This window comes from Apus apus, chromosome 6, assembly GCF_020740795.1.
Source record: "Apus apus isolate bApuApu2 chromosome 6, bApuApu2.pri.cur, whole genome shotgun sequence".
Lineage (NCBI taxonomy): Eukaryota > Metazoa > Chordata > Aves > Apodiformes > Apodidae > Apus > Apus apus.
In genome coordinates this window covers 12,244,998-12,258,880 of record NC_067287.1, presented here as the reverse complement: position 1 = coordinate 12,258,880, position 13,883 = coordinate 12,244,998, and the positions used below count along the sequence as shown (strand labels likewise).

General features: G+C 41.1%; 1 protein-coding gene across 1 annotated transcript; it reads left to right on the top strand.

Moving 5' to 3' along the window:
- The first annotated feature begins 31 nt into the window (after positions 1 to 31).
- Positions 32 to 13,420, top strand: EAF2 (ELL associated factor 2). The gene is made up of 6 exons (XM_051623099.1): positions 32 to 194; positions 2,402 to 2,496; positions 3,158 to 3,294; positions 4,030 to 4,175; positions 7,886 to 8,152; positions 12,569 to 13,420. Exons 1-6 carry the CDS (start codon positions 92 to 94, stop codon positions 12,613 to 12,615), a joined length of 795 nt encoding a protein of 264 aa, XP_051479059.1. The 5' UTR covers positions 32 to 91; the 3' UTR covers positions 12,616 to 13,420.
- The last annotated feature ends 463 nt before the right edge of the window (positions 13,421 to 13,883 follow it).

The window sequence follows — 13,883 nt, the reverse complement described above, 5'->3', positions numbered from 1 at the left end:
CGGGCGGGCGGCGGGGGCGTGTCCCGGCGGCGGGAGGGATGCGCGGCGGCGGCGGCCGGGCTGGCCCTGCGCGGAGCTGCGGGCCGGGGCGATGAACGGCGCCGTCCCGCCGCTCTTCGACCCCAAGGAGCGCGTGTTGAAGCTGGGCGAGAGCTTCGAGGAGCAGCCGCGCTGCGCCTTCCACACCGTCCGCTGTGAGTGTGGGGCGGGGCAGCCCCTGACGGGACCGGTCCCCAGCCCCGGGCTCAGCGGCTCCCCGAGGGGAGGACAGGCTGTCCGGGCAGCTGCCGGGACCCGGCGTGGTCTTGCTCGCAGGCCCGGCCGGGCATCGGCGAGGGCAGGGCAGGGCAGGGCACGGCGTGGCGGGCAGCGGGTGCTGAGGGGGGAGGAGGGTTTGGCTTCTCGTGCTTAGTTTTTAGAAGTTCAGTGCGATTCTGCAATCAAAGGGTAGAGGCAGCGCTAATCACAAAGCCGGTATCCCCTCCCTGAGTGCGTAATTACTGTCTGGAGAGGTGTGTGCTCAGGGAGTCTGAAAGTAGCTAGGAAACAAATGCTCTCAGGATCATAAACGCGGTAATTTGGGGCTGCTGCTGCTGCTTTTGGTGTCTCATGATTTATAGACTGATTCTCCAGGATTCGGCCTCACGTAGGCTCTCTGGAGAGTGCCCCGTGTGCTTTCACGCAGGGCAGCGAGACGGGAGATGTGCCTTCCGTGAGCGAGCGGGCTGCCTGCAGCTGCGGCAGGGAGGGAGGGAGCTGGCAGCGGCCAGAAATGCACTTACACAAATGCTGCGACTTGAAATTGGCCCTAATTTTAAAGAGGACTAAAACCCACGTCTGGTCCCTCCTACCCTTACAATTTCTTGCTGACTTCTGTAACTTGATGGTTTATTCTGAGACCTGTTTTGAAATCTCTCTTCCTTTCCAACCAGTGAGACCCGGAGGCTGCCACGGTCCCCGGTTCTGTCAAATGCGCGTGTAAAAATACCCTTTACTGACACCTGAAGTTGATGTTAATAAATGGGTAAACGGGAAGACATCTGCTGGTTAGAGGTTAGGCTCAGAAATCCGTTTATGGAGACGGGAACCGGTATCTTAGTTTTCCAAAGGGCTAACAGTGGCTGTACGTGAAGGCAAACGTTCTCGAATTCCTGGTGAGAAGCTCTGGAGCTATTTCACGCGCAGCCCCGTCGGATGGCGTGCGGGGCTTTGCCGCACACAAGGTTCGCAGGGGCTGCTCCCTTTAGCTTCAAGCCTTCTGCTGTGTGCTCAGTCCTGCCCACCGGCTCCTGCAGCTCGGCTTTCCTGCCCGGCTGGTGTGCAAGCTGGAGCCAGAGTTGCCGGCTGCGGTCTGTGCCGCCGGGCCCGCGGGCTGCGGGCAGTGTTCCTGGGCTGGGAAGCTGCCCGGCCGTGGCAGAGGGGCAGCCGCCTCCCACCGGGAGCGGCTGACGGGACAGGCTGGAGGCCGGGAGCGTGCCTGGCGGGTCCCCCCGTGCCTCTCCCCGGCTGCGATGGGGTGCTGCACCCCAGGGAGCCAGGCAGGGCACCCGACATTCCCGGGGCCCCAGCCTGGCCCCGCGTTTGCTGGAACCACGGGTTCCGAGCCACATCTCTTGCCACGTGCCTTGCAGGGCCTCTTGATGCCTTCCTACCTCTCTAGATCTCTGCAGGCAGCCCCTTCAGCTGCAGCCCTTCCCAATTCGTTTGTGGTGCAAGTAGTATTTTATGGGTGATGGTATGTTACAGAGCTGCAGTTCTGGTGCCTAAAACTTGCTCATTTTCAGTGCCTCAGACTTTTGAGATCAGAAATTGACATATTTTGCTTAAACCTTATTTTAATCAATACCTTAGATGTTGAAAAAGACAAAAAGGAAATAATTATCTAATTGGGAAGTAATTTCACTTTTGACAGAAGCATATATATAGTAAAACCCAAGTTTTGGTCAGTTTCTGACATGCATGTTACAGTCAAATCAGAAATGGATCCAGAAGTGGATTTGAGGATCGATGTTGTTCTTTGCGTTTTCAGGCACTTTTCTACATCTCCCATGTTTGGGACCAACATTTTCAAGAACCACTTACTGATTTTTCTGAAAGTAGTTATGTGAGGATCTATCTTTTGAAATGCAACACAGCTTGTTCAGCCTCTTTAACCATTAAAACCTAAAAGTGTTTTTCTAATTTTGACTGAAAGATGTTGACACTTACACTGAATCTTGGCAAAACCATCTTGACTTTGAATTCTACTGGCTTATGGAATGACCTGCTCAGGAGGACAGTAGAGGATACACTAGCAAAAAAAGGGTTTCACTTAATAGCCTCCAAATGCAATTAAAAGGTTTTTTATATTCATAAGATTCCTGAAAAGCCTGTAAATAATCCAGTTTGTTTTTGTATCTAGATGACTTTAAGCCTGCATCTATTGATATGTCCTGTGAAGGAGACCTTGAAGTTGGCAAAGGTGAACAGGTGACAATAACACTGCCAAATATTGAGGTGAGTGGTGGGCCTAAGGGAATGATTGATCTTAGTGTCTTAAAGATAAACTGAATCGAGAAGGATATGACGTTTCGGTGCTGTTTCAGAGCTGCTTATGTGATTTTTAGAGTAGCAAACCAATTGCCCTAAGAAGGCATAATTGCAGAAGACCTAAAGGTTAAAAAGCTGCTCTGTAACTTTAAGTGCATTCACAGCATTGGAAATATGCTGTAGGATGACCCAGAAGCGTTGAGTACACAGAGACACTGCGTGTGGATGTTGGCAGTGCAAGTTTCCCCTTGGTATTTACTGCCCTGCTGCAGTCCTAAAGCAGGAAAGACTGGAATGGGAAAATTTACTACCTGCCATTCTTTACTGCTCTGCTGATATGGTAATTGAAAGCCCTTTTGGTAAAAGGAGGCCTGCAGTGAGCACACTGTCATTGGGAAATCAGCATTTCATCAGTTTCAAACTAAGCTGAACCGAGTCTGTTCCAGTCAGTCACCAGCTGCTTTTGGTTGTGGCTTCTCTGAATCTAATTTGAAGGAACTGATAACATTTTTAGAGGCTAGAAATGATCACTTGTAGTGAATTTGCCATCACTGTGATGGATTGTTGTTTCTAATGAAAACAAAAAAAGACTACAGTAGTGACACTTACTGCACTTCTGATTGAATAGGGCTCAACTCCACCAGTGACTGTGTTCAAAGGCTCCAAGAAGCCCTACCTAAAGGAATGTATCTTAATTATCAACCATGACACCGGAGAATGTCGCCTAGAGAAACTCAGTAGCAACATCACTGTGAAAAAAACCAGGTGGGTGATTTACAGGGGAAACAACTGTGCTTTACTCATTGTGAAAATCGCTTTGTTAATGAGTCTAAATTGAGATGCAGGACTACCTGTTACTGTTTTTAGCAAAACATCATTTTTAGGAAGTCCTTGGCCTTGTTCAGTAGAGTGAAAAGCCTGCTTCCCCAGCTTTGGGGTCTTGGCTGGTGGAAGAAATGGGCACTTTTTTTTTTAACTAAAAACTGTCACGTGATTGAAAGAGATGCTAACTATTTTCTGATGAGTTTAAAGGGGGGAGGGGGAAATCTGTTTGGAAAGTAGCTTGCCTACTGTCTTCTGACTTCTAAATGAGAAAATAGAAAGGGATAAATTCTGTGACGTGCTTCAGTAATATTAATGGCTTGTTTTTCTTGTACCAAGTTTTGGTATACTTTTTTTTTTTTTTCCTGCTGCTGAGTCCACTTGAGTAATTTGCAGCAGAATTATTATTATTAAATGATCTTTGGTAGCGTGGTATAAAAAATATCAGCTGACAAAGAGTTAAAAAGTTATTGGCACTGTGTTAAACAATTTTTTTTTTAATGCATCTATATATCATTATATGCCATTATAATAACATACCTAGAAATCTAATGATGCTGTTTAGAAAGGCAGGACAAATAATTCTGTAACTTAAGGTGCTTTATCCCCTGCATTTTTGCCTGCTTCCTTGCATTTTGTCTTCTAGAGTAATTAAAGAACTGTTGCTTTTACACACAGGGCTGATGGAAGCAGTAAAGTCCAGTCTCGCATAGAGCAGCAACAGCAGCAAATGCGAAATGCAACCAAGGTTCCAAACAGCACCAAAAATTCTCCACCCAAAGACAAGATGTTTCCATCTTCTCCTATGGATGATATTGAACGAGGTAAGCTCCACTGTCACCCAAGTGACAGAAACTTTGCTCTTCACTAGCAACTTGTTCTTAAGAGCCAAGGGGTTTTTTGTTTGTGTGTATTTTAGTTTTCATTATTTATTTTTATTACTTATTACTTTTTATTTCTTATTATTTCATTTTTTATTTTTATTATTTTTTCTTTTATTTTTTCCTTTTCCCCTTATTTTCCTTTTCCCCTTATTTTCCTTTTCCCCTTATTTTCCTTTTCCCCTTATTTTCCTTTTCCCCTTATTTTCCTTTTCCCCTTATTTTCCTTTTCCCCTTATTTTCCTTTTCCCCTTATTTTCCTTTTCCCCTTATTTTCCTTTTTCCTTTATTTTCCTTTTTCCTTTATTTTCCTTTTTCCTTTATTTTCCTTTTTCCTTTATTTTCCTTTTTCCTTTATTTTCCTTTTTCCTTTATTTTCATTTTATGGTTCACACTAGATGCTGATTATGTAGGCACTTTACCCTGATATGGAAGTGACCACTCTGGCTTGAGTGGTAGCAAAGCAGTATTTGAAACTTTGTAATGTCAAAAACTTAGATGAAGGATTAGGCTTAATAAAGCCAAGGGTCTCACTGCTTTCTCTCCTCGACTCTGTCTCCCACTGCTGTTTAAACAAGTGTGGGGTTGGTTGTACTGGAACCACCTGAGTCACTTCTATTTGGACACTGGTCCTTCTTCTGTCTCTGCCCTCAGAAAACACACAGGTTACCATGTTTTACAACTGAAAATACATTTTAAACTCTCGGATGAGACCTGTGAAAGATGAGGTTCCAATGAAAAAGGCAGCTAAAAACCTGCATAAATCAACCCTTGAACAGTGCTATGTACTCTATTCTTGAGAGACTCTGGTTTGGTGTGACACTCGTATTTCACTTAATAGGAGGCCTTATTTCCTTTTGGAGGGCAAAGAGGATGGCAGGTGGTAATTACTTGCTTCAGAAATGCTGACAGGTGGCAGTTTCGTTGACTGGAATCGACATCTGCCTCCCAAGATGTTATGAATTCCTTTAAACAGATTTTTGTTTTGTTTTTTAAATGTGTCATTATGAAAGATTGTTTTTTACTTCCATTTTGGTTTTAAACTCTGACCAGAAATCTATAGTACAGAACATTACTGCAATACAGCTAAGGTTGCAAAGAAGAAAGAGGACTTGAGCGCATGGAATAAAATTACGCTTTTCCTCGGTGGTCTGTTGTTCTGGAGGCAGGGGTGGTGTCAAACATACCTCAGGACACTAAAGTGGCTGCCAACATGTATCAAACTCTTGTGTAGCACCCGTCCAATGTTGAGTACTGCTAAAGAATGTGGAATAATGGACAAATAGGGATGGTAGGGACCTCTTGAAGTCACCTAGCCCATCCTTCTCTCCTGAGGACAGATTTCTGACAGAATTTTTTAACCTGTTCTTAAAGCTTTCCAGTGGCAGAGTGTGTGTTCCCTCTGGCAATTCATTCCAGGGCTTTGCTCTCCTTACTGTGCAGGTTCTTCCTAATAAATAATCTAACAGTAAGCCCATTACGACTTACATATTTCTCATGCAAGTATAGACCAGATTACTCTGCTGCTTTTCAGCAGTCCTTCATGTACTCAGAAGCTGCTCTCTTTCCCATTCTATATTAAAAATTATGCCAGCTGGTTCAAATCTTTCCTTAGAAGTTAAGTTTTCCAGACCTGCCATTCATTGTCACTCTCCTTTAGCTATCTTCTCATGAGTCCAAAAACTTCCTGGAGTATAGAGCCTAAATACATTTGCTGCAAAGGTTTTAGCAGTGCACTGTTCATCTCTATACACAAAGAGCAGATCATACCATGTCCCAGTGTAATGCTTGTAATTTCTGCAACAGCACGATGCAGTAGAACTGAGTGGAATGATCCACTGTAAGTCTCAGACTCTTCAAGTGTTGCCTGCTTAATCGTTCTTCATCCCATGGTTGTGTAACTGACTATTCTTGCTTAAGTACACTACCTTGAACTTGTTGCTAACTTTGTTTTCTTGAGCAGGTGAAAGATCACTCTGCCTTTGTCCTCTACTATATGTACAGCACTTCTATCACTGTTTGAAAAAAACTTAAATTCTGTCAGATTGAATTACATCAAAATTCAAAGGAGACATCTTGTTCCCCAGTTTTTGGTATTAACTGTTGGCCTTTCACTTACATTTTTTTATCTTATTAAACATTGGTGAGAGCCAGAGGAAATGCATTTAAGTGCACAGGACTTGAGTGGTATCTTTTGGTTAGCTTACAGCTCCAGGTATCTGGTAGATGAGTTGTTCCTTTGGGTTTTCTTCTCTAGCATTACTATTGAAATTATTTCCTCATTGTACTGCTACCTGCATTTTAATTTTTGCCTTAGCTTTTCTATCCATAAGCTGTTCTCTTATACATGTATGGTCTTTTATTGTCTTTTCTATTTCTCCTTGGCATTGGGTTAGTTTGCCCTTGTAGCTGTGCCATTTCAGGTGCCATTTCTCATGAACACCATTCTCCTTTAGCCTGGTCTTGGTTAAACTCTGAGCCATTTTGCATCTTAATGACTTTCATCTTCAACCTGTTCTTCTATATTGGGTAAATTTGAAGTGAGATGAGCCACTCTTCTACTTGCTTTTTATGTCTGCTGTATCAAAGCTGCTCCTGAATTATTCCAAATGCCTGTAAGACCATCTTAACAAATGTCTGGCTAGTTAAAATCTTATATAATGATGAACTTTTGCACTCTGGGTAACTCCTCAAGTCGCTGTATGAAATCTTCATCTACCACAATTCAGTGGTCTGTTTCAGATGTCTTGCTTCAGCAGCACCCCTATTTTGCACAGTTATTATGGGTACCCTTTCTGCAAAATCTAACTTCATCTGTATGCTGGACTTTAGCTAATATATATATAAAAATACGAACTGTGCAGCACGTTCTATCCAGTCACGCTCCCCTAAATATTATTGTAGTCAGATGAATTATTTCCTCAAGAATGCAAGTTGGTGGAGTCAGTTTGATCTGTTAATTTCCAGTATTTCTTGTCTCATGATGTTCTAGTAGTTTTCCCTGCCCCCAAATCTAGAAAGAGAACAAAAATTTGGTGGTAATTTTACTATTACTTCCTAATAGTAAACTGTGGATGATTCCTTTGGATATTGTTCATGCTCAACCTGGATTTCAGCAAAATGTCACACAGTCCAAGCAAGTGTATTTACTGTAATGTTGAACTGCTGGAAGGCATTTTGGGTGCCACTGCCGACATCTTGCAGCTAACCTGTCTGTGTGATTGTAGCTGCACTTTTTAGTCAGTGAAAGGCATCTTCGAGGTGCTAAGAAAAATACAGAAGACTTGCTAGTTGCAGAAATGAAAGGCTATGGTGGGATGCACCACTCTGTGGAATGTGGGGTTAGCATTTGGGTTCACAGTCACCCTTGTTCTCATGCTTGGCTTGAAAGGGGGCGAGCACCCAAGCTACAAGAGAAGAAGACCACATGACAGGCTGGATGCTTGCTTGTGCCCTTTTCTTTGTTCTGAAGAGTCCTGGTGGTTTTAGTTTCAATTTTTTGGTTGGTTGGTTGTGGTTTTTTTTTTAGTTGCTATAGTAAGTGTACCTGACCTCTGTTGGTGATTTTTCCTTTTTATTATTTTTCTCTCTCCCCCTTCATCTATTCCAACTATGATGAATGTTGACTAAGAAACAAATCATATCATTTGCAGAGTTAAAAGCAGAAGCTAGTATCATGGACCAGCTGAGTAGCTCTGACAGCTCATCTGACTCTAAAAGTTCTTCATCCTCTTCATCAAGTAGTGAAAATAGTTCTAGTGATTCCGAAGACGAGGAAATGAAGCCCTGTCCTCCTATGTCAATGCCGTATCTGCAGCCACAGCCTGCTGGGCCTGCCATACCACAGCAGGCTGTCCCTGACAAAGATGCCAGTCATAACAGATCCCAAGAGAGCAGTGGTCATATGATGAATACACTACGTAAGTACAAAGGCTGTTCTTTTCTTAGTGCACAATTCCAGACATCAAGATTCTGAAAGGAAACCATATTGTTTTTAAGTATGACTCTGTTATAATTAAAACTGTGGGAAGTGATGCTAGGGTTTGATTGTTCAGCAGCAGTCTGAATTAGACACTGGGCTTAGAAGGTTCTTGGTGCCCAGAGATATTAAATTAAAGCTGATGCAGTTGAAAAGTATTTCCTAAGTTCTTCTGGCTTCCTCCCAGTTATATGCATTGGTACTGTTGAGCAGTAATTTTGTATTGAAAATACTTGAATTAAGAGGGCACTCCCAAAACATGAGCTTAAAATTTCTTGGATGGAACTGTGGGAAAGATAATATTGTCATACTGGCAATAGTCTGAATTACAGAAGTCATGGTCTATTCTTAGCTACTTCAGTAACCAATATTCATGGCACTGTTTCACTGGACAGTATGGCAAAATGCCCTTTGCATATAAGGAAGGAGATTACTTGCTTTTAGGTGATATTATCTTAATCCATCCATTCAGGCAACTAAAAAAGTAATTAGAAGAGTAGCTGTGATGTTCTTCAAGAAGTAGTTTCTGTACAGCCTGGAGTTAAATGCTCGCTATATTCAAAAGGGGAGAGTTTGAAAAGAAAAAACCCACTAGGTAGAGAACCTTAAGTTTGATACCTAAATATCAGGAGTATTCAGACATAGAAGTGAATATTGAGCTATGGTGACTCTTCAAAAATAATTATATTTTTAATGAGTTACTTAGCTGTAGGCTCCAGGGTTGAAGAGATTCCCATCAACCCTGGTTTGCAGGCTAGGATCTCTAACGTTTATCATTTGTATGTAAACTTGTTATGCTGAATTTTTAGACTCTGGCAGTTCTACTTTATTTCAGTACTTAATGGGTAACATGAACAGGTTTTTTTTTGTAGGTAGTATTTAAATACTTAAATAAGCAGCACAGATATCTAAGTACTGCATTAATGTATAAGATCAGACTGAAAAGTCCTGTGACTTCATGTGCAAGGACTAAAGGCTGCTTTCATTTTACTGTCACTGTAGAGAACCATGTCTTCAGGTTTATAATTTGCATAACTCTAGAGTGTGCCATTTATTTCAACCCTTATTCACAAATGGGATTTCCCGTTCTTCATGCTTTAAATAAAACTGTTATGAAAATGAGATTAAACTCTATCCCCAGTGACAGAATCCCAGCTGGCAAAGCTTCCACTGAGAAACACACAAGTACAGGTGGCCAAGTCCACCAGTTCCAACAGTCATAGTGAGAAAATGCTGCTTAAAACATGACATCAAGACTGTTACAGAAGTTGGTGACTTGATGGTGCTCAAGAAACCACATTGACAGGTAGAACCTCTGCAGTGTCAAGGCTTGGTCTTGACTGTCTGAGCTTGTCTAGATCTTTAGCTGAATCCCATTTACTTCTGTTATGGCTAAAGATCTATTTACTGCTTAAAACAATTCTGTCCCCAGCTTCCTGTATGGTTAACACTTAAAATACACTTCAACTAGACAAAGATAAAAACGGTTACTTTCAAGGAGAATGTGTTTCTCTAGATCCCTTCCTGAGAGAATTTGGCAGGAGAGTGAAACCTGGAGAAACTAAATGGATAGCACATGGTTTTAGCTTGACTGGAAAGAGTTCTCAGCTGGGGTCCTGTACAGTCATTTCTTCCATCTCAAATAATGTTTTACAAAAATAAAATACTGAATCAACAAAGGTCAGCACAAGCTGTTTGCTGGTCTAATCCTGTTTGGAGGTTTGACCACATGTGTGACTGGTTTTGTGCACCTCTGTAGAATCAGGGCCATACTGGGTAATGAGTGAAGTCTGTCTTTGGCTTGCTGTGTGCAGGCAGAAGGCTGGGGGAAGGGTTAGAGAGCAGAGTTTCATCTTGCATGTAGAAATCTTACAGCTGAGGTTTTGTGGAACTTGGAAATCACAGGGGGTGGTGTCTAGAGCATGGTAGCCAAATACTTCTGTCAGATATACATGATCTGTCTCTTCAGGAATCTGGGATTCAAGGCTGCCCCTCACCCTCAAAATACTGCTTCTGCCCCTTTCTGCCTTCAGAAGCTGATTATATAGGCTCACTTGCCTTACGACCAAGTTGGTAAATGGTGGCACTAGTGTATCTGTTCTACATAAATATTTGATCTTGTATTGCTTTATGTCTACTTTTTGTTTAAACAATAGTTGTGTTAAGTAACTTTCCAAAGAAAAGCCAGCATAGCTTGGCAATCCTGGAGGCCTGAGTTGTGTACATAAGGCTCAATGCAACTTCTTTTGATACTTAGTGCTGGTACAAGCAGCAAGTCATGAAATAATTTTCTCTTGTATTAGTCTGGTGTTGGTGTGACTGCGAAGATCTGGGAAACACAGCTCACTCCTGTTAGTTTCCCTGTCCCCTGCAAGAATTCAATGGAATGTATTCCTGTCATTGACTTAAAAGTTGAGGAAATGTAAAGTGCAATGTCTTACCCCAGTTGATACTGCAATTTGCACTGTGAAAACTGAATGAAAGAGTTTTCTCCACTTTTTGCTGCCTCATAAGTACAATAGAGTTCAGGTGTTTCTTCAGAGTCCTAGTTAAATGAACTTTCTGTTCTTGCACCAAACCCATCTGAAAGCTACCAGCTCTAGCCTCTGTTATTTTACCATGTCTCTGAAGGTGTGGTTTGGAGGTGGGGTTATAAAAATGAGGTGGAAAGTTCTTCCTGAAGTAAATCCTAATCCATCATTTCTGACTTTGGAACTTGGAGTTCTTGCTTTTTCTATCTGCTGGTTTTCACAAGCATTCGTATTTTTAGCTGATGTTATGGGGTTTAGTGTAATTTCTATTAACTATGTTGAAATAACTTTTGAAGGCTGCAGAATCACTGCTTGGAAGCTTATCTTCTTATTCATACTTTCAGGCCTCTCCTAAAGTAGGTAGCCCATAGCAGGGCTGGGATTTTTAAGAATTCACTCTAAGTTTTCCTTTAAATGATAAATGCATGACTTTAATTTACTAATGCCATTCTCTGCCATGAAATATTATTCCTTAGGGTAATATATTGTTCTGAATAATTATTGACAAATTACTTCATTCTGTTCTTTCAAAATTCCTTTTAAAATTTATATTAAAATAGAATGGTTGTAAATGTCTCTATATAGAGGACTGTAAACAGCCATTTTCACTATTCTTGCCTTTTATAAAGTGTTTTTTGTTTGGTTGCAGAGAATCATGTACCTATTTCTAAGCTTTAGTGATGACATAGTGGAAAACAAAGGAAGGCTAAATGCAGCCATATGAGAGACTTCAATGTTCTGGCAAAAATGATGTGCCTGATAACAAAAGATCCAGACCAGCTGTCTTGCTGGGTTTACCCTCTTGAGGTTACTTTTTAAATTTCTCTGCAAAAGTGATCTGCAAAGGGTGCTGCAGCTGAGGAAAGGCCATGTGAAAATAGCATGCCTACTCACTTGCAGGGATTTTTCTTTGCTTTTTAGGCCATTTCTGCACAACCTGAGATGCAATCCTGGGTTTTTTTTATGGCTCTTTGGCAAGGGAGGTGTGAATAAAAACATACTAGCTGGCACAAATTCTTAAAAATGCATGGGAAATTGCTAGATACAATGTAGATTCTGTATAGCATGCTGCTTTACTTTTTTTATTAGTTATCTGCCATCCTGGGAAGATTTCCTCCCTCCCACCCCTTAAGCTTATGGACGTTCATTGCAAGCACAATGTAATCTTTCTTCTTTCTTCTTCCTTCCCCATTTTAAAACATATAGAGAGAGCCACCAAATTAAAGTGCTGTGTAAAATTTCTTTTGATGTTTTGTTTGTTCACTTGTTCCAAAACCTGTTTGAAATAGTAGGTCACTGATACATCTTTAAATGATACATCAAAGGCCTGCTCTTCTTGATTGAGACACCACTTTGTTTTCAAGCACAGCTGAGTGGCATTCAGATGCGTTAAAAAAAAAACAACACCCAAACCAACAACAACTTGTTTTTCAAAAAAACTGCCTTCACCAGCAGTTTTCCCACTTACGAAGCATGAAAATGTGGGTGGCAAAGATAGCTAGGTGTTGTCTTTTGTGATCTGGTGATACCAAATAAATGCATTTCTGGCTAATAAGCTAATGGCTTCTTTGCCAGGATTTTAAAATGGTAGAAAAGTGGTCTCTCTAAGGTTCTGTCACTAGGGAGTTTGGTTCTACAGCTGTTTATTCCCTCTTCATGGAATATTTCGGGTTAGAAGGGACATTTAAAGATCACCTAGTCCAAACCTCCATTGGTGACCTGCTTGGTACTAGTTTTTGTAAACCTTTAATGGGGAAAGGGAGTGTCTTGAAAGAAGAAAAGTATTTCCTTGAAAATTACTAATATGATTATTCTCTTTCTTCTAGGAAATGACTTGCAGCTGAGTGAATCTGGAAGCGATAGTGATGACTGAAAACATTTTTGGCCTTAAATGTATCACCTTTTTTTGCTAAATATGTCTTAGCATCTGTTTTGCACTAAGATTAGATTACCAGAGACTGGAATGAATGTCCTCAATTTTGATAATAGACATCCTAATTTTCTACTGACACATCATGTCTATAATACAGCAGCATTGATATCCTGTCAGTGCTATGGTTGTGTGTTTATCTTTCAAATTACTGTATTTACAGTAAAATTGTGTATGATCTGATTTTGATTATTTTTGCCTCAGCCACCTGTCTTACTTGAAACTGATTTGTAACAGCTAGTTACTTTATATAAATAGTTACGGAATGGAGAAATTTCTGATATTTATGGAGGCAAGTTTCCTTCCTATCATTTAAATGCTGAATGCTGATCTCACAACTTTTACTTGGAGCGAGTGAAAGGGAGAACAACTAAATGAGGTCTGCTGTGTCAGCTACGCTTTTTGTTCAGTTAACAGTTCATACCTTTAAGGAAACTGCTGAATAATGTGGTCCATTAGTGTAGTTACAGTTTACAATTGTCCAACACATTGCTGAATTCCTAATTTCATTGTATTATAGGACTTTATATTTCTGAGCCTCAAGATTCCTAAGGGAACTTGTCTATTCTCTGCCTTTTTTATGTAACTTGAATAGGCGGGTCTTTTTACAACCTTTTTGTATCTAAATTTAGGAAACTGCAGAGACAGCAATGAATTTCCTTCATTTAATTCTGTAACAGAAATCAGAAAATTTCTTTGTAGGAGTATCAATGTAATTTAATAAAGCAATATTTATCATTTTTATGCATCCAAGTCTGCTTTTTACTGGTTAAGAACTCCACTTTGTACCTATAGTAGTCGTGGCAATGACAGAGTAACGCAAACAACCAGAAAGCAGTGAAACTGTAGCCAATACAGAGTCCCCCTGCAGTCTGCAGGACTTCAGTGCTTGTTGCTTTTGCCTACTTTGAGACAAGCCCTAATTAGAGCTTTCCATAAGTCTCTGGTGGTGCTAGTGTACTGAGGAGTGTTTGTTACAGATTATATCCCAATGCCATTGGTAAGTAATACTGTGTTAGAGAAGCAAAAGTGTTGTCCTAGTCTTATTTTTTCCTCATTTGAAATTATATTTCCAGACCTGAAGAACTGCAGGGAGGAGCCCAAATTTCATCCTGTAGTTGACTGCTGAAGAGTTTTGTAACTAACAGTAGGAAATGTCTGTAATATGAATTCTGATGAGATAAATCTGCTCAGTCTTGCACAGAAGTCTC